General features: G+C 37.9%; 1 protein-coding gene across 1 annotated transcript; it reads right to left on the bottom strand.

The window, feature by feature from the left end:
• Positions 1-2163: 2163 nt before the first annotated feature.
• eloa (elongin A) lies at positions 2164-19416 on the bottom strand. The gene is made up of 12 exons (XM_022744153.1): positions 19335-19416; positions 16206-16262; positions 15857-15969; positions 13709-14304; positions 11705-12051; positions 8917-9028; positions 7167-7319; positions 5222-5319; positions 4135-4315; positions 3094-3226; positions 2447-2625; positions 2164-2355 (listed from the first exon to the last, which is right to left on the bottom strand). Exons 1-12 carry the CDS (start codon positions 19404-19406, stop codon positions 2294-2296), a joined length of 2103 nt encoding a protein of 700 aa, XP_022599874.1. The 5' UTR covers positions 19407-19416; the 3' UTR covers positions 2164-2293.
• Between the last annotated feature and the right edge of the window lie 886 nt (positions 19417-20302).

Below are 20302 nucleotides of genomic sequence, written 5' to 3'. Positions count from 1 at the left end.
AACTGTCTCGGCCCCTCACTGAAGGCATGCCGGCTTTGTACTCCACTCCTCCCTCACTTTGCTGCTGAGCCTGAAATAGCGTCTTGAATCATGTGTGGAAGTTTTATGAGAACAAAGGACAGTCTGAAATACTTCTTTAATTTGGAGACTCCTGGCAGATTCAAATGTAAAACTATATATATATATATAAAGAGAGAGAGAGAGAGAGAGAGAGAGAGAGAGAGAGAGAGACACTCAGAGTCAAGGGAAAACCCAATATTCAGGCACATTGGAGTAATTTCTGTAAATCATTATTACACCTCTTTATTGTGACCCAAAGGACAGATCTATTGTGACTATTTGTCCATGTGAATGCATCTCCTCTGCAGGTTTTTTTAATTTGTCAAGTCATTTATGAAGAAAATTCACATATACAAGGTGACACTCATTGGTATTTTAAAAGAAGAGATGGGGACAGTTCAAGGGCAAAAAGTCAATTTTAATAAAAATGACCATATAACATTTATTAAAATCTAATAAAATTACAATTTTTAATCTACTTCCTTTCGGGCCCATGTTGTGGGGTGCCAGGTCCCAGTGTTGAAAATAAATACATCTCATCATCATCATTGTAGACTGAAGCTGCAGACGTCCTACCAATTTATTTCCTTATTGTTGTTTTTCTTCTTCTTCATCTTTTCAGCCGTCACTCGAGCACATTTGTCACAGTGAAGCAGATAGAAAGAGAGACGCACACATTCGACAGCAGGAAAACATGGTCTGAAGCCACAGGAGGTTTAAAATAAGTCTAGAATGTGTTTTTCTGTGTGTGTGTGTGTGTGTGTGTGTGTGTGTGTGTTTGTGTGTTTTTGTGTGTGTGTGCGTGTGTGTGTGTGTGTGTGTGTGTGTGTGTGTGTGTGTGTGTGTGTGTGTGTGTGTGTGTGTGTGTGTGTGTGTGTGTGTAGTTCATAGATATAACTTTAGACCTACACATTGAGAAATGCACCAAAACATGTTTAAATATGCACGTGTTTGTTTTTAAAAAGCAGAGTCTTTCACCAGCCCGTCGATGTCTCAGGTGGAGTCTTAATGTTGCAGCTGACGTGCACCATGCATGCAATTAAAAGACAAAACAAGAGTGTGTAAAGGTTTTTTCTAGTGTAGTGTTTCATTTGGCCATAAAGAAAAGTAACAAAGGACTAATCTTTAAATTCAAAGATTGAGTATTTGCTTTCCTCCCATGAAAGTAAAAGTTTGACGAACGCTTATTCCTTTCTTGTCGAGAGTTAGATGAGAGGATAGAGACTGCTCTCATGTCTGCACCATGAATATGAAGCTACAACCAGCAGCTGGTTAGCTTAGCTTAGCATAAAGACTGGAAAACAGCTAACTACACCACATCCTGTATAATGTGATTGTAGGTGGCGCTGCTCAACGGATGCTACTTCATATAAGTGGTTGTTTCTATTCACGTTATTAATTCTTTAAAAAAGGCGAAAGAAAGAGAAAGTACCTGACATTATTTAGATTAATTTAGTTAAATTTCCAGGCACAGAAGGGTCAAATAATTTCTGATGAGCTGTACCAGGGAGTTAAATTTTCTTAAATAACCCTTAAAGATTGAATAATACCAAAAAAAAATCCATCAGGTGAACAGGAGCGCAGCAGAATGAAGATGCGGACTCCTGACACAGGTGATGAGAAACTGTGACCCTGCTGTGCTTGTTAAATTGAACAAAAATATGCAGCATCTCAATATTGACAAGACTGAATTACGTTAATATCAACAACCACTTAATATATAAGATGACATGACGTGTAAATAGCTGAGCTTTAGGTGCTGGTAGCCAGATCTTTTTCTACTTTGGACAGAGCCAGGCGAGCTGTTGTCCCCATTTCCACTCTTCATGCTAAGCTAACTGGCTAATCTTTAAAAAGAAAAAAAAAAAAACAAGAAAAAGTAACAGACTTTGTGTTTGTGTCCTTTTGCATCCTATAAAAAGTTGGCGACTCAATTATCTTAAAACAGACGTCAGACCCTTTGACTGTCATTCATGATTTAAATACTTATTTGAAGATCCCCAAAAACAGATGCCACCACTTAAATAAAAAAAACAAAAAAAAAAAAAACAACAAAAAAAAAAAACAACCATTTTCCACCAATACTGTTAAGTTCATATGATATGTTTGGTGGGTAAAGATCATGGTCTGTATGTGTGTGTGTATGTTTGTGTGTGTGTGTGCAGTAAAATTTTACCAAACTTAAATTAAAAACACAGTTGGAATTCATAAAATACATTCAATCTCTTTCACACTATCGGCGGGAGAATCTGTTCTTGAACGCTTTGATAGTTTTGGCCATCATGGGGGCGATTTCTTCAGAGGGAGGAGACAAGAGTAGATGATTAATTAGATTTGAAAACACTGATATTACAAAATCCCATCAGGACTGTTAACACACACTTACTTTTGACCTGTGGCTTGTCCCGGGTGACGTGTCCTCCTCCTCCTCCTCCTCCTCCTCCTCCTCCTGCTGCTCCTCCTCCACTCGGTGCTGAAGAGCGGGACGAGCTGGGAGGAGTGTTGTGTTGGGAGGAAGAGGAGCGACTGGATTCACCAGAATACTCTGTGTTAGCTGGTCTTATTCTGAAAGACACAGGAAGAGGGAGACGATCTATGAGTCTGATGAATCTGAAATAAACGACAATCAAGTGCCACGAAGTCCTGAACTAAACCAAAAACTGCCGAAAATGAGCAATGGACTTTTTTTTTTAAAAAAAATGCTTTTGGAGCTGCAACTATTTTCCTTAATTTCTTTTTGGGGGCATTTTTTTTTCTTTTATTTGATAGGACAGAGAGGGGGGGGGGGATTTACAGTTAACACCTGCACACTAACACAGGTCAAAATGCTTTAAAATGGATACAAAGATTGACGTAAATAATTATATAAATTTTGTGGTTTGGAGTCAGTCTGCAGATTTTACTTTTTCATTAACACATGTATAAAAACCCATATTTACTGTGTGTAAAATTCTGTATCTTATGTGTGACACCAAGTTCTGCTTTAAATCTACATGTAAGCCAACATGTCGACATCCTTTATGTTATACTGACTTAATGGGAGCTGCAGCTGCGTTGGAGGCGGCTGTGGACAGACCACTGGTGGTGCCGAACCTCTCCTGACGGCGGCGAACGTCACGCGGCGGCTTGGCGGCAGAATTTACATACGCCATCTTCACCTGCCGTCCTGCCAAGAGAAACACAACACGACCATTCAAACACCTTCAGAAATAAACATTTAATAATTTTAAAATACACCGTCTCATCCATGGGACGTTATCTTAGGTGTGTTTTGGTCTGTGCTTCACACAACCTTAATAAATCGTACACCGTTTGAAAGCTCTAATCCTCCTGACTCTATCTGTGCAAGCAATTCCTAAATTTCATATTTCAATGGGCATTAAAAATAGGAATTGTAAAAAGAATTTATAAATGAATGATTAATCCATCAACAAATACTTCAGATTTATAAAAACAGCATAAAACTCGTTAAATTATATTATTTATTCATGAATTAATAAATGTATTCATAAATGGTGTATATAATGAGAGTTTTATGCTGTTTTTAACTTTGAAGTATTTATTGATTATTAATAGTTTATTTATAAATTATTTTTACAACTCCTACTTTTAATGGCTATTAAAATATGAAATGAAGCAAATGCTTTATTACTTTTCCTGTCCGTACACTACCTAGGCCTTACATTCTCTTTTTTATGCCGAAATAATGAACTTTTCTACCATGTTTGTCCCTCTGTAACTTTGGTTCAGGATCTCTTCTATTCATTCTGACTGTTTGGTTACAAAATTTAAAGCAGTGACTTTCAAAAGAGACCAGCATTATGACTGTAATCAAAATGGTTGAAGAACAGTAAACGTTTTATTTTGGGAAAATTATTTTCAGGCTTGTAAACAGAAGTGGGGATCTCTGGGAAAAGGTTAACAACGAGAAATTCAATATATTCTTATGCTCGACGTCCATTTTTCCACTTTCTACTGACTGATAATGTTTTGACTTTTTCCATTTCACAGCCTCAGTGAGTCAACACTGAAGGAGAATTATCAACCTAAACGTCAAGACGCAACTTCTCCTACCTTTGGGTTTGTTGGCGTGGGCCGAGGTGATGTTCTGCGTGAGCAACCTCAGTCGCTCCTCACGCTCGTCGTGCAGCCTCAGGTACATTTCCCTCCACGACTCGTACTCCTGCGGAGACTCACGCTTGAAGTCCCGGTGACAGTGACGCATCCACAGCTCATCAGAGTCCTCCGTAAAACACTGAAAGAAGAGGAGAGCGGAAACTTGAAGACAAAATCAGGGTTTACAGGCCCATAAATATAATACTACAGCTCTTTTTTATTTCAAAAGTAAAAGGGAATTAGAACTAAATGTAATACAAAAGACGATGACGCTGTCATATCTGAATGTGACATCAGCGTCAATCGGAGAAATGTATTTTTTGTTTGTTTTTTCCACCTTCCTTTGCCTTAAATTTGAGATTTTTCAGATAGATTTTTGTGGGTGTTCAGTATGATGCACACATCTATTGATTCTTTAGAACACAGAGACTTTACAGACCTGAACAAGGACATCATCACCATCACTATCATCATCATAATGTACAAACTGGCATTATTTAGCAAATTATTTTTAAGGAATATCTGCATAATCTATAAAATATGTACTGACAGAAAAGAGAGGATGAGGGCGGCATTTAAAATAATCATTGTTCTGTTATTTGTCAATAAAAATAGTAAAACCCAACAAAGAAGGCCGGTGGTTTCATTTTAAAATGACAGAACCAAGTTTTTGGAGATGTTTTATGTGTGTTCCTCTGCAGAAAAACTTTCACACTGCGACGAGCTGTGACATGTTCAGCTAGAAGAAGAAATAATCCTGTTTCCTTGGAAATCTTTCCCTGTGTGTGTTTGTTCTATTCTCTTTAGTGTGAACAGTGGGTTTTAGTTTTGCCTCTTGTATGTTTTTGTAGTGTGTCGTCTATCCAGGTCTTCATGGTCTTCAAAGGACTGTGACGTGGTTAAGATTTGGTTTTAGGGTTAGAATCAGGTTTAGGTTCAGTTTAGGTACAGGGTTGGGGTTTGGCATTTAATTGTGATGGTTATGGTCAGGGTTTAGGGCTAGATTTCATCAGTGTGTGTGTGTGTGTGTGTGTGTGTGTTTTACCTGGTTGCTCTGCTCAATGCGGTACAGCTGCTCTGGCGTGCATCGCTCCAGAACCGGTTCCAGGATGTCAAACGGAACGCCCCCCACCTCAGCAATGGCTGAGAGATCACAGAGACATCAGACAACTGAGGTCACAACTGTGCAGCAGCGTTCATTTGTTTTAACCACCTTGTGATACCAGATGGGTGGAGTGTTAGGTTGGGAAATGACCACAGAGAAGTTCATATTGACTTTCAATCATTTGTGTAGTGACTGTGTAGATTTCCTGTTAATCTAACCCCTCCCATACAGACGATCACAAATTGTGTCAAGAGAAACCCACTGAAATTTACAGGCCTTTACAGACACAGGGGTTAAAGGGGGGAAGGGGGCACTGTTGCTGTTGAATTTTCTAAATGTAATTTCTTAAGGCGGTAATACAAACTAATGTTTTTAAGGAGCAAATCCAAAATAATCCATTTGACAAGGTGGGAAAAAAATTGCGAAGCTATTGCAAGTGGGCCGACAAATCGTTTGCAAAACAGAACAATTTTGGTGAAAAGATGTATATAAAAAGAAATGTATATAATTAATTTCTTTAAATGTTTTAAAACAAAGTGATCTTTAAAAGATATTTGCAACCTGGCATTATTTGGCTCCACATTGTTACAGGGTCAGATGTGGGCCGCCAACATTTTTGAGATTTTCAAGTGGGCCCTGAGTTGGAAAAGGCTGGGAACAATTGCTCAAGAGGAACAAATTTTCAACAAATTTGTTGAAAATAAAAATGTAGAAACAGCTTTGATGGTCATCGTGAATCTATGTACAACAGTTAATGTTTGCTGTGCCGAAAAAGTTAATTATTTAATTATTAATTAGGCTCTTAAGCATGTAGATGTTTCTATGATTCCTTACACTGAATATTCTGTAAATATCTTTTGTAAATAGTTTTCTTTGTATTTTACAACAGGCCCTACTAAGATTTATTTGAGGGTGTCCCTATCTAAGGATTTGAATATGTATAGGATAAACCTTCTGGTTCCTTCTGTCATGCAACCTGATTTTTATGTTGATGTTGCACAAAACACTGGACATTAAATTTATATAATCTACCCTGTGGAAGACTGGAATACATGTATGATTGACAATGAAGTATGTTTTTATTAACTCACATATTCAATTTGTCACTATGTGGAGTTTCCTGTCTTTTATGTATTGAACTGTTAAGTGTCACATCGTGAATTGATATTGGTTTACTGTTATTGTAAGGTTTAGATTTTAAATAATGTTGTATATTTAAGTTAATTTACTAAAAATATATTTACAGTGTTTATATATTTAACTATTTACATATTAATGTTTATATTTACTTATTTAATAGTTTAAATACATGTGCATCTTTAAAAACAGTTACGGTAACCTCCTGAATCAATCTCCAACTCTCTAGTTCCTCTGATTTAATTCAGTCTAAGTCCTCCTCATCTCTGATTGGTTAGTTTAGCGACATGTGACTCAGGAACAGGAAGTGTTGTTGTGAAGCTGACGAAGTGTGGAGTAAAGTAAAACTGCAGCTTGAAAGGTTAATCCAGCTGTTTCTTTGATCAAAAGTGATCCATACCACCACATATCGAACCGTCACATTATCTTCAACTTCACATGTGGGATGAGGCAATTGGCTGCCGACTTAAAGATGGCTCCTTATTGTTGGAGAACCATGTGACCATCTGAAAGTTGCTTTAAATTGTTTGTTGCAAGTCAAACAGTGTGTGGGAGTTTTTGATTGTTAAGTTAATATGGTGCACAATAATATGCCACATCAGAGATTTAAATAATGAATGAAGTTACAGCTGCTGTGCCATGTGAGTGAATTATTATTCTTTGAATTACTATTCGGGAGACTGTTGACTGTTTTGTGTCTTTGCTGTTCATAATCTGAATCACAGCTAAATACAGCAGCTCCACTCACAATCAATGTTGTTCTGCAGCACACGGATGCACTGCTCGTACAGGGTCATCATTTTGGGCAAGTAAGAGGTCTTGGATCCTGAGTAGACCACCATCTTGGAGTTGAACCGCTTCCCTGTGAACCCGGCGTCCTCCTCGTCGTTGTAGACAGGAACTGAAAGTGAAGAAGGAAGGGAGTGAGAGTCTGACACATATATCATGTTTGTACATGTCAAACCTAAATTTTGGTGTTCAACACACAAGTTATGTTCAGATAATCTGAGCAAGAGAGAAGCCTTCAGGCCTCAGAGGTTCACAGCTGTAAAGTGAGAAAGACACAATTAAATCACTAAAATGAGCAAAGGCACCGGTGTTTTACAAGTTTTACATGAAAATTCAATCAGTATCGACTCATCTCTTCACCTCCATGTCAGCCTGAACTTTGTGATGACATCGCTGGAGAATTATCACTATTAAAAGTGAAAAGTTCGTTCAGACCTGGGGCCAGCTTCACAAAGACAGACTTTGGCTGTGGCTTAGATATGACATATAGTCAGACTTCAGATAGACGTCCAAACTCATCTGTTGCACAATGCAGTTTAGTTCTTGACTTTCTTAAGCTGGACTGTGGTACAATGAATTCTGGGTTGATTATTTTATTATTTATTTTTTCAAAATAAAATAAAAAATCGAGGAATCGCGTCCAACCGCTCAGCTCTGTTTATCTCAGCAGAATCAAGCTGATAAAAAACTCTTTGCTCTGTCCATAACAATTTTAGCAAACCACAAACATGAGCCACGTTTTCCTATTTTTGTAGTTGTTGGGTGCTACTGCTCAGTGCAGGTGTCACTGGTTGTTACCATGGTAACATTGGGCCTCATTCACCAATATCTTCTCAAGTATTTTCTTAAATTCTTTCTTAAGTTGTTCTTAAGAAAGTTCTTAAGAAAACTCGTCAGATTCATGAACGTGTTCTTAAACCACAGAACTGTGCGCACCTGTGCTTTTAGATTGATGAATGCCAATCTCCTTGCAAATTGAAAGCGTGTGCCAGTTGGCCCTAATTTGCATAGGTAAATGCCCTTAAAGGGCATGAGACTGAAGGGTCGTGTGCAGACACAGACAGAAGTCACAAAGAGATACTGTAAGGGAAGGTTTAGAAAATTCCAAAACGAAAACACAATAACACACGTCAGCACTCAAATCTACATAAGAGTACTCCTGAGTGTGCATAGATTCTGTTCTTAGCTAAGGTCTAATCTCAAATCAGAAAACACTGGTGAATGTCAGAATCTTTTTAAGAAGGAATTTCTTCTTAAGAATGGTTGGTGAATGAGGCCCATTGGTCTTAGGCCTGAGTTAGCCTGTGAGTAAGGTGTCTAATCTTTTCGGCTCAAAATGGGTCCATCTTTATTTTTATGAAATGGTCTGACTAACATCAGACTGGTCTATGAGCAAAATTAAGACTGGCCTAACACTATGGACCAGTCTGAAATGTCTTTGTGAAACCGGCCAGTGGAGTGCAGCTGTTCAGCTGTAAAACACTTTTTTTTTTATTGTAAGCTTATTCTTAGAGCAATAAAATGATTAAACAATAGATGCCCTCAGTCAAAGAAGAAAGGAGGAGATCCCTGACATTGCTTCTCTAAGGGAGAAAAACTGCAGAGTTTACATTTGTGTGTTGTTTAGTTTTGTGTCCTTTAAAGGAGATTCAACATGCCACAGGTGAGTTAACACCACATTCATTTTCATTTTAAGGTGAGGGCGTTACCTTTACGTCTCTGTGGGGACAGCGGTGTGACATCGATGGAGGGCAGAGGTCTGTAATTGGGTTGAATTGCTGGCAGAGGGATTTCAGGCAGAGTTGGAACGGCCTCAACCACCTGCACGCAACAACAGACCTACATCAACAAGCAGGATCTGCAAACAACTATTCAAAATCAAGGTTTGATAAAAATAAGACACATGCAACTAAAAGTAACTCTGTGGAGAAAAGACATCAAATTACACAGCGAGTTAAAGGTACACTTAATCCCTTTCTTGCAGAGAGTTAGATGAAGGTACTGTGCTTTCATATCTGTCTGTTCAATATGGCTAGCTTAGTTTAGCATACAGACTGGACTTACCTATACTGCTGTCTAATAAAGGCAGAAAATCCCCAAAATTAAAAAAAACAAAAAAACGATAAAACAAGTGGAAACAGATAGTCTGACTTGACTGTTAGATGGAGCCAGGCTTTTCCCCTTCATTCCAGCTGTTATGCTAAGCTAAGCTAACTATCCTTTAAAAGGTAATAACACTAATGTTGTTAACTCTGTTCTCAAAAAGATGTTTTTTTATATACTCGAACCTCTAAACGTTATATGGCCTTTGAAATCTAAAAGGTTACTGTTTGTTTCTGAGTTACTTTGACCATGGAGTAATCTACTGTTGCTAGGAAACAAACATGATTCTACAAAATAAAAGCAAGCATTTCACTTTTTAAACAGACCAGACTTTGCCAATTTAAGAGCTCCAACAATTAGTCCATTAATCAATTAGTTGATCAACAAAAAATTAATCTCAACAGTTTTAATAATAGATTAATTGATGTCAAACATTCTCTTCTTCAGTTTGACGATCTGATAGATAGATGGATGGATGGATGGATGGATGGATGGATGGATGGATGGATGGATGGATGGATGGATGGATGGATGGATGGATGGATGGATGGATGGATGGATGGATGGATGGATGGATGGATGGATGGATGGATGGATGGATGGATGGATGGATGGATGGATGGATAGATAGATAGATAGATAGATAGATAGATAGATAGATAGATACTTAATTTATCCCCTAGGGGAAATTCATGTGTCCATTAGCTTATTGTTAATAATAATAATAATAATAATAACAACAATTAGTAATAAATAAACAATAATAATTAGATTAGTCCACTTCCTGTGGCTGAGGTGTTGTATAGCCTGATGGCAGTGGGAACAAAGGATCTCCTGAACCTCTCTGTTCTGCAGTCCAGTGAGATGAGACGTTTGCTGCAGCTGCAGCTGCTTCTCTGTCCTGCCAGAATGTTGTGGAGAGGATAGTTGGTATTGTCCAAGATGGAAGATTGTCAATGCTGCCACCCCAGCAAACTGCAGCATAAAAGAGTACACTGGCCACCACTGACTGATAAAACATGTGCAGCATTTCACTGCAGATGTCAAAGGACCTGAGCCTCCTGAGGAAAAAGAGTCGGCTCTGCCCCTTCAGGTAGATGGCATCTGTGTTCACGGACCAGTCCAGTTTACTGTCCAGGTGCACACCTTGGTATTTAGTGTGCACCACCTCGATGTCCTTCCCTCGAATGTTGACCGGCTGAAGGGTGGGCCTAGACCTCCGAAAGTCCATGACCATGGTCTTGGAGGTGTTCAGAAGGAGGCAGTTCTTGTTGCTGCATTCACTGAAGGCTATTGTCAGATGCCTGTACTCCTCTTCTTGCCTGTTCCTGATACGCGCCACAATAGCTGTGTCATCCCAGCATTTCTGGATGTGGCAGGACTCAGAGTTGTATTTAAAGTCGGCCGTATACAGGGTGAACAGGAACAGAGCCAGAACAGTTCCCTGTGGAGCCCCAGTGCTGCTCATCACTGTCCCTGAGACACAGTTACCCAGCCTGACGAACTGTGGTCGTCTTGTCAGGTAATCCACAATCCAGGACGTGAAGCAGGGATCCACCCCCATCTCTTCCAGCTTGTCTTTAAGAATTGGGGGTTGGATGGTGTTAAATGCACTTGAAAAATCAAAGAACATAATCCTCATGTAACCACCTGGCTCATGAGCATGTAAAGGATGGCATCATCCACTCCAATATGTTCCTTGTAGGTGAACTGTAGGGGGTCTAGTGCATGTTCAACGGGCCTCAGAAGGTGGAGAAGCAGCCGCTCCAGGGTCTTCATGACGTGTGATGTGAGGGCCACCGGTCTGTAGTCATTTATCTCAGCCGGTCGTCCTACTTTGGGAACAAGACATGATGTTTTCCACAGGACCGGGACCCTCCCTGTGTTGAAGGCCTAAGTTGAAGATCCTCTGGAGAGGCTCAGCCAGCTGGGCTGCACAGTCCTTTAACAGCCTGATGCTTTTCTTTGTCGCATGACAGTCACCTGATTATATTTACAGTTTGGACAGGTGGTTGAATAAAGTATATGATCATGGGCTGTTTTTTTATGTAACAAAACTATAAATCGATTGATCCAAGAAAATTAGCAGATTAATCGATAATGAAAATATAGTTATTTGCAACCCTACTTAAATTAAACTGAAAAACTCTAAAGCAAAACCTGAGTAAACTCAATCCCCTGATGAAGACTGTGAAGTGTGGTTGAAGTGAGTGAGTTGAGAGTTGAGTGACTATAATTTTGTCAAACTACTCGCCCTAATTACTGATTAAACCGCTTAGACTCTGTAAAACACGGATTCATGTTCACTGTAGAAAAATCATAAAGAATAATATGAGAAATTATCGTCTTATGAACTTTTTTCTTACGTTTTTACGATCCGAACTCTGTTCTTACCCTCTTGCGTTTTTCCGGTGTTGGTGCAGCAGCCGATGAACTGGAGCTTGAATGTGGCCTCTTGGTGCTTTGAGTGCCGTTCGCCTTGCTCACTTTGGAGGAAGATGAGGAGGAGGAGGAGGAGGTCACAGGCGGCGGAGGGGTGCGTGTATGATGGGAAGACGACATGGAGGATGATGAGTGAGACGGCCGACTGTGTGATGACGAGGACGACGACGATGGCTTCTTCTTCTTCTTTACAGATGTTGGGGCGTCATACGTGAGGAAGGACTCAAAGGACATGGTGGGGGTCTCAAAGTCCTCTTCCTCCTCCTTGGATGGAGAGTCCTTCGGCGCTCGTGGTCGCCCTGGAAATAAGGGGGTAAGCAGAAAAGAGGTCAGGCTCCTCATCCGTGTTAAAAGTATGATGCGTGACACTGGGATTTTACACTGATTTTTTTGTCTTACCTCTCCACATTAGACAAGCTCCCTCACTGTCCATTTTTAAAACCCGTCTAAAAACCTACTTTTATTCCTTGGCTTTTGATCCAGCATGAGACGGCATTTGTTTTATTGCTTTTACTGTTTTTTATTTGCTATTTAATTGTTGTTTTTTATGTTTTTATGTTTTTATGTTATTATGTACAGCACTTTGTATCAGCTTTGGCTGTATTTAAAGTGCTCTATTAATAAAGTTGAGTTGAGTTGAGTCTATTAAATCCAAAAAAATTGAATAAACAGCCCAAGATAAAGTATTCAAGAAGCTTGTTTTATTCAACCAGCAGTCCAAAACTCAAACATATTCAGTTAACTGTTTCAAATGACAACAAGAAACATCAAATTCTCACATTCTGCACCCACAGAATGTTTGGTATTTTTGTTTGGACATGACTAAAATGATAAATCGATTACCAAAATAGTTTTGATTCATTTTGATGATCAACTAATAAACTAACTGACTCTTTGTTACAGTGAAACAAGCTTGTGATAAACCCTCAGAGGCTAAAGTGACATATTCAAATAAACACAAAGAACATAAAGATTTTACTTCAAGATATATTTAGCTAAGTATGTGATAAAGAAAAATGAAAGAAGCTTGAAGAATGATTCAAATGATTGTGTCAGAATTGTTGGTGCTTTATGTCAAACAACCCACACATACAGTTTATGATGCTTTATCCTGATACACATGAGCAAATAGACAATTTAATGTTAATGTCACTCTTTAACAGTGTTGTTATGGAAACAGTTTTTTGTCTTTAAATTTGTCATTTCCTGTTGGCACAGTTCCCACACACTGAACCTGCAGTGTCTTTGTCACTGCTACAGGATGTTTCTCTGCTGTTGCCACATTCTGTGATCTGGGCTGATAAAAAGCTTCTGCTGCACAACAAACTATCTCATAACCACATAATCAATATTTTGGCTTCTAGAATGAATTCAACTTGATCAAATGCAACAGTGAAGCTCTGAAGTTAAAATTGCTGCTGTGAAGCGTCAAAACGACTCAAAAGTGTTTAACCAATCACAGGCTTCAATTTCAAGTCATCTGTAATTAACAGAACTGCTTTCTAAACACAAAGTAACTGCATTATCCACAGTAATAAATCCTTTATATTGTGTTGTAGTCTCTGGTATAATTATAACAAATTAGCTTTAAGAAGACACAATGACATCATACATAGTTTAGAAGAGTTAATGAATGGGTCGAATTTTGTTTGAGGCCTATTTCCTGATGATGCTATAAGAAACACTTGTACAAAGCATTCTCATTTACCGTAGAGGAAGAAAGTCTTGTTTTGATTTTTGTACATGTGAGGCACCATTTATTTATAGGTTGCTGCTGAGCAAAAGAATCATTTGTTGTGTAAAATCAGTGGTATTTCCCTTTAAGTTAAAATCTTATTTTAGATATATAATGTTTACTCTGAGTGAAATATTCAAATGCAAAAATCAGTGTTTTTATGGCTGCACCATCCCATCAAAAGGGAATATTCTAAAATATAATTTTGCATTAACACTCACCATCATCTCCTCCTCTCTTCTTCTCTTCCCTCTTGCTCTCTTGTATGTTGGACTTCCTGCTGTGTTTGGCGGGTTTCTGTACCGGGCTCTGTTGTCTCTCTCTGTCTGCAGCACGTCTCTTTCCTTCACTGCCCTCTCTTCCTCCTCCTCCTCCTCCTCGATCGCTGCTCGTCTGTGCGTGGCGTTGCCGTCGTTCCTCGTCCCGGTCCCTGTTCCGCTCACTGTGGTGATGGTTCTTGCTGGGCTCTCTGTTTGGTTTGGTGTGGCGGACTTCTTTGCGAGGAGGAGGAGGAGGAGGACTGGGCTCGGGCTCGGGTTCGGGCTCGGGCTCGGGCTCAGGCTCAGGGCTCTCGTACTCGTCTGACTGGTATCCTCCTCGCTGTGGGGGGCTGTAATGCTCGTGTTGAGGAGGCGAGGGCGAGTAGTTGGTGTGGTAGCCTCTCTCCTCCATCTCCTCTTCCTCCTCCTCTTCCATGTAGGAGGGCTCCTCCTCGGGGGAGGGCTCCCGGGTGTGTCTGTTGCCTCCTCCAACACCAGCCTCTGGACCTCGAGAGTGTGTGTGTGACCGGGAGGCCTCTTTGGCGTGGCTGTTGGGTCTGACGAGAGAGGGACAGTGGTGAGAAAACAGTGGTCACAGCAACACCAGTAAAAGAGGATTTTCAGAGGGTTAGTTACTCACATCAATAATTTGTTAGCAGTCAGGACACATTATCGGGATTTTCCCTCTCAATAAAACCATAGATATAAAACATTTTACTCAAAGTACATATATACAAATATCTTGGCATCTGGATTGATGAGAAGTTATCCTTCAAAAATCATGTCTCAAATCTGGTGAGAAAATTAAGGCAAAAGATTGGCTTTGTTCTTTAGGAATAAATCCTGCTTCACTGTAGAAAAACTCTTATTGAGGCAACTTTTTAATCAGTTTTAGATGATGGTGACATCATGGTGACAATTTCATAAGGCTGTTCAATCTGGGGACAGCAGACTTTTATTGAAGACAAATTTCCCTGAAAAGTTGCAAAGTCAGGAGCATGAAAAAGGCTTTTTGTTTGACATTTTAGATAAATCAAAGACAACCTGTCAGCACTACAGTTTACTGACAGCTGACAACATATCACTGTCTGAAACAGACACTTTAAAAAGAGATGGACAGATTATTATCTTTATATATGACTTTTTTGTCTCATCTACAGAGAGAAAGCTGCTGTTCTCCAGGAGGATCATCTCTCTACTAAACATGTGGAGCGCTGTGAGTTCAGAGTGTTTATTAAAACTAGAGCTGCACAATTAAATCGAAATATAAATCAAAATCATAATATGTCCAAGTGAGATATCCAAATCGCAGGAGCTGCAATTTCTTTGATAAAAGGTAAAATGTGTCTCTACAGTGTTGTGCATTATTAGCACCATCAGCGTTGTGGTGATGATGATGGTGATGATGGTTTTTTTGGTACAAGACCAACAAAAATCATCAAGATCTCACATTTTAAAAAAAACTGCAACCACAAAATGTTTGATATTTTTACTTGAGAATGACTAACATGATGATTTGATAACATCATAAACTCTCAGAGCGTAAGTGACGCTTTCAAATAAACATAGAGTTCTTCAAACATAAAGAACATAAAGATTTTCATTCAAGAATTAATTTAGCAAAATACTGTATGTGACAAAGAAAAATTTTAGAAGCTGGAACCAGCTTTAAAAATCATTCAAAAAATGATTCAAATGATTTTGCAGTAGAGGAATTGTTGGTGCTTAATTAACCACCCAACATCATCATTTTTAATTTTTTTGATTGAAAATTGCATTCAAAAATGGAAAAACGAGCATTTAAACAGAAATCGTGAATCATATTGCAATCACAATATCTGCCAAAATAATCACAATATGAATCTTTTTTTTTTTTTTTGCATATAGTTCAGCCCAAATTAAAACACTTTCCTCCTCTGAGGAGAGAACAAACCAAGTGATGTGCAATCAGTGATAATGAGTCTCAAGTGAACAGCGCAAAAGCAAAAAGGCCAATCAATCTCCAGTGTACAGAGAGAGACAGTGAACAGACACATGAGAGCTAAAACGTGGAGCGCTCCACACCTTACTGCTATTTGCATGTTGAGGCACAGGAATGCACAACAGTACCTGTCTGCAGACTGAGGAACCAGTTTCTTCCATTTGGCTACGAGGCTTTTCACTACCTCTCCAGCTACTTCATGTTTCCTGAAAGAGTTCACAGTTTTCCCCACGCCAGTTTCCTATGAGAGAACAGAAGACAGTGAGTGCACGGACACAGATCGCTCTTATATGTAACACACAAGCCTGAATTTACTGGTTTAATTCTATTAATTTTACTTTTACAGCAGTTATCACCTTGCGAGAGCAAAAAAGCTGAATGAGCGAGGCGTTTGTGTTCTTGTGTTCCATCCTGGGAGCTCATGTCTGATAGTTTGGAAATGAAGAGGATGTGATCTGTGAATCAACAAATACTTACCACCAGTATATCCACAGTCATGGGAAGTTCCCCCAGTCGTTTGAGGGTCTTTAGTAGCTGCAAAACAAGAGAAAAACAAAACTTGTCATTCAAAGATGAGGCTCTGAAATTAAAGTTGATCACAATCCTGATGTTCAGTGTTAATTCTAGTGTAGAAGCATGAGTCTTCATTTAAATTTAGTATTTTTCTAAATGCAACAAAGTGGTTACGTTACAGCAGCTATTTCTGTTAGAATCTTTAAGAAAAGTAATAATTATCATTTTAATGATTATAATGGATAGGGAGACATGATGATATTTACAGTGAGACGTATAAAGTTGTCAACCGAGACTTTCCCACAACATTAACACCAACACAACTTGTCCCTTTAATATACAATGTTGTACAATCAATATCTAATATATAGTATATATATATATATAATTATATAGGTTCATTTGTTTGAGAAACAAACCAAAAAGTATTTATTACATTAATTTTATAGCAAAATGTTTCAACAGATTTTCCAGAAAATGTTCTTTAAATGTAATTTTATTTGTGTTGGCAGAACAGTATTGTATATAGAATATAGTTTAAACCTAATTATTCAGTTACTTTATATATTTGTATTGTGATATTTAAGTTTATATAATAACCAACTACTACATTACAATATTTATATTAATATTGTGATATTAAATTAAAAACACAGTGTCACAGAAGTGACACACTAATAACGGTTAAAGACTTTCAAATATTAAAAAAAGAAAAAAGAAAAAAAAGACACTGCATATCATTACAGAATATAACCTAATGATTATTTAACATAACTGTTTGCATGCATAATGGTTTCAATTTCAACCACAATTCTCCTTTCAGGATGATTTACATGAAAATCTAAGATGTTCACATTTTGTTTTCTTGTGAAACTCTCTGATGAAAATCAAACCTGATGGATTTATGTTACTGAAGAAGTGGATAAGCCTTTTCTTAATTTTATATTTGATATTATTCCCTCTGTTACATTAACCATGCAGTGTTACTGTACATCCAACACTAAATCCTGCCTCATGGAGACTGAATGGTGTCGAGGCCTAACGGGGCAGGGCTTTAGTAAAATCACTGAGCTGTGATTTCACTCTTTTTTTTTCTTTTAATAAAATCATTAGTTGTGGAAACCAGATCATGTCTCATGTTGATCAAACCTATCACACAGGTCATGAGTGGTTTGTTTTGGGAAGCACTGCTACATGTCAGCAGGGAAAGTAAACAAAGGGAAGGTCGGACATCGTGAATTTTCATTATTATTCGCTTTTAATTTCCAATATTTTAACATCAACCTTCAGAGCAGGGATGAACAGCTGTGGTATGGCTTCAGTTAAACCTGAGTCAGTTTAACGTTAGAGGCCTGGAGTCGCTGTAACTGTCATTACTTTCCGCACTAACGCTGGTTAGCTCAAAGGCTAACGGCTACTCTGGCCTCGAGTTTCGTTACAAGATAAATGACGTTGTGGTTAATGTTGTTATTTGACTATGTGACAGAAGATCTGTTGACAGGTGTTGTACCTGACAGGTGTAAGTGTTAGCTAAAAGGCAGGGTTAAACAACTACGTTATAACAAGTTAAAACCCCTTGATTATCGTGACGTCCCCATGATGCTTTCACGGGCTGTCAGAAATGTTGAGATTCAAAGATGAACACTAGTGACTCATACTCAAACTTATTCAACAAAGTGTCCAAAGTATTAAGGTTAAGAAGTTAATTTTTACTGCATCATATGAGCCCAAAATCCAGACATACATGTTTATCTATAACTATTTCCATTATTTATTAATCAGCAGATCATTTTCTCAATTGATTGATAAATCATTTGATTTGTAAACTGTGGATGATTTTAATTTTAATCTCTAGAAACCTCTGATTTATGATTCATTTTATCATTTAATATTGTACATCTATATGATTAATGCTTGAATTAAACTGATAAAAAACATGATGAAATTTCTTTGATTCAGCCGTACTAATGCCAATCTGTATTAAAGCTGCAGCCATTAATTGATTAATTGATTAATTAGACAGTCAACAATTTTTCAGTCAAAAATTCCAAACTCAGGCACCTGCTAATTAAAGCTTATCAAAAGTGATAATTTGGTGCTTTTCTTTTGTAAACTGCCTGACTATATTAGAAGCAAATGGATGAATGTTTTAATTAAACTAAAATATACAGTGAACACCAATCACATATATGGATTGGTAATGGAAGAGAAACTGGTATACACAAATTCTCATAATTGCAAAATATCACACAAAGAATTCATAAAAACTCCACCGACTAATGCTTTTTATAGTGACGCAAGTCCCTATATGTCCCTAAAAGTTAAATTTATAAAATGAGAAAGAACTGTGATTTATTTATTTTACTCTAATAATTATGAGTTCTATTCTTCTCCCTATTTTAAGTTTTTTTTTTTTTTTTTTCAATCATTTATTTAGTGAAAGTTCTGTATTCTATTTTTAACTGTATTGATTCTACTCAGACATATACCAGTCTGTAATACCATGGTTGTATTGCTTTGTTATTTGTAAATGTATTGGTCAGTGAGGTATATTTAAAAAAAGAAAAATTGTTAATTAACAGAAAATTAATCAGCAATGTTGTTATGTTTGATCAAAATTGCCAAACATACACTGGTTTCATCTTTTCAAATGTTAGGATTAGCTGCTTTGTTTGTTATATATGACACTAGACTGAATATATTTGGGTTTTGGACCGATTGTGGAATAAAATAAGCAATTTGAATACATTAACTTGATCTGGGGGTCATTATAACGGGAATTTATTTGCGCTATTTTCTAACTTTTCGTAATTCAGGAAATAATGTGCAGATTAACTGTAATCAAAGTTTACTGTTGTTTCAAGATTACTCCGAGTAGTATATCCGACCCAAAAAACAGCTTTACGTCAAAGATTTCCAAAAGTCGGAGTCCGACATTGGCCCGTAAACGCAACATTTAAAAAACCGTTTCGACTCTCGGGGAACTGTCGCGGCCGCAGCGTCTTTTCGACCTCCAGAGACGAACCGCCGCCTTTCGGCACATGGACGGTGCCAAAGACCAAACCTGTCCGTGTCCCTCTTTTCAGCCGTTACCTTTCGGGGCTCCGGGTTCTCCAGTAGCCGGGACTGAAGTCTGTCCACTGTTTCCAGCAGTTCCTCCGCCATGTTTACTGCTGGTACCCTGTCGCCCGGAAACTACTTCATCCTGACTGAACACAGGAAAAAAAGAAGAGGTTCCGTTAGTTTTTTGTGTCCGCTACGGCGGGACACAGGCGTTTTACAGACGTTTAAAAATAATGTCAAATAACTCAGCTTCAATACGTACATCTAAGATTAATTTATTCCCCTTTAAACAGGAACAAACCTGAAAAATTCATTAAAAGAAATAATTGTGAAAGACGGACCTACGTCACCACGCAGCTGACGTTACACGCAGGAAGACCTGTTCGTCTGACGTCAGTGAAAACGCTGAATTAGCTGTAGTGGGCCTACAACTTAACTTTAAACAGAATACCTACTTTCAAGAAAAATTACTTAAAAGTAAGATGAGAGTTTAATGTTTTTTGAACAGTCTGTTTACTGTTTTACTTGGTTGTCGTGGATTATTTAAATAAAAACACAGTATTTCCCTTTCTTCTTTAAATATATAATAAGCATATAGCAGATGTTGATGACTTTTAGCCTTCAGAACCATAAATTCGAAAACTTTATTTATTGATTAGTTGGCTAAAGAAAACTAATGGTCAGCATCAGGCTAAAATACAAAACATTTGTTGGATTATGCTTTTTACTAATTTCAGGATTAATTGTTCAGTAGTTAAGTCTGTAAAAAGTCAAAAATATTAATTATTATAATATTATTATTATTATTATTATTATTATTATCTGTGTACCTGTCTATATGTGTAAATTAGTAGCTTTAGTAACTGTATAGTAGTCCTACAGTAACTTTAGTGACCAGGGATACATTAGATAACATGTTTTAAAGCCATATATACTGACTCTTAGTTTAAGTTTCTCCAGTTTGTTGGTGAGAAAAAATTAACAGTAAAATAAAGATA

The sequence above is a fragment of the Seriola dumerili genome, unplaced genomic scaffold (assembly GCF_002260705.1).
Source record: "Seriola dumerili isolate Sdu_G_001 unplaced genomic scaffold, Sdu_1.0 BDQW01000078.1, whole genome shotgun sequence".
Taxonomy (NCBI): domain Eukaryota; kingdom Metazoa; phylum Chordata; class Actinopteri; order Carangiformes; family Carangidae; genus Seriola; species Seriola dumerili.
The sequence above is the reverse complement of the archived record's forward strand: the minus strand, read 5'-3'. Positions and strand labels throughout refer to the sequence as shown.

Coding starts and splice junctions, on each gene's coding strand:
- eloa (XM_022744153.1), bottom strand. CDS start 19,406: ATGGCGGAGGAACTGCTGGAAACAGTGGACAGACTTCAGTCCCGGCTA. Junction 14,305..15,856: donor GTTCCTCAGTCTGCAGACAG/GTACTGTTGTGC, acceptor CTCTCTCGTCAG/ACCCAACAGCCACGCCAAAG. Junction 7,320..8,916: donor GTCCCCACAGAGACGTAAAG/GTAACGCCCTCA, acceptor CTTCACTTTCAG/TTCCTGTCTACAACGACGAG.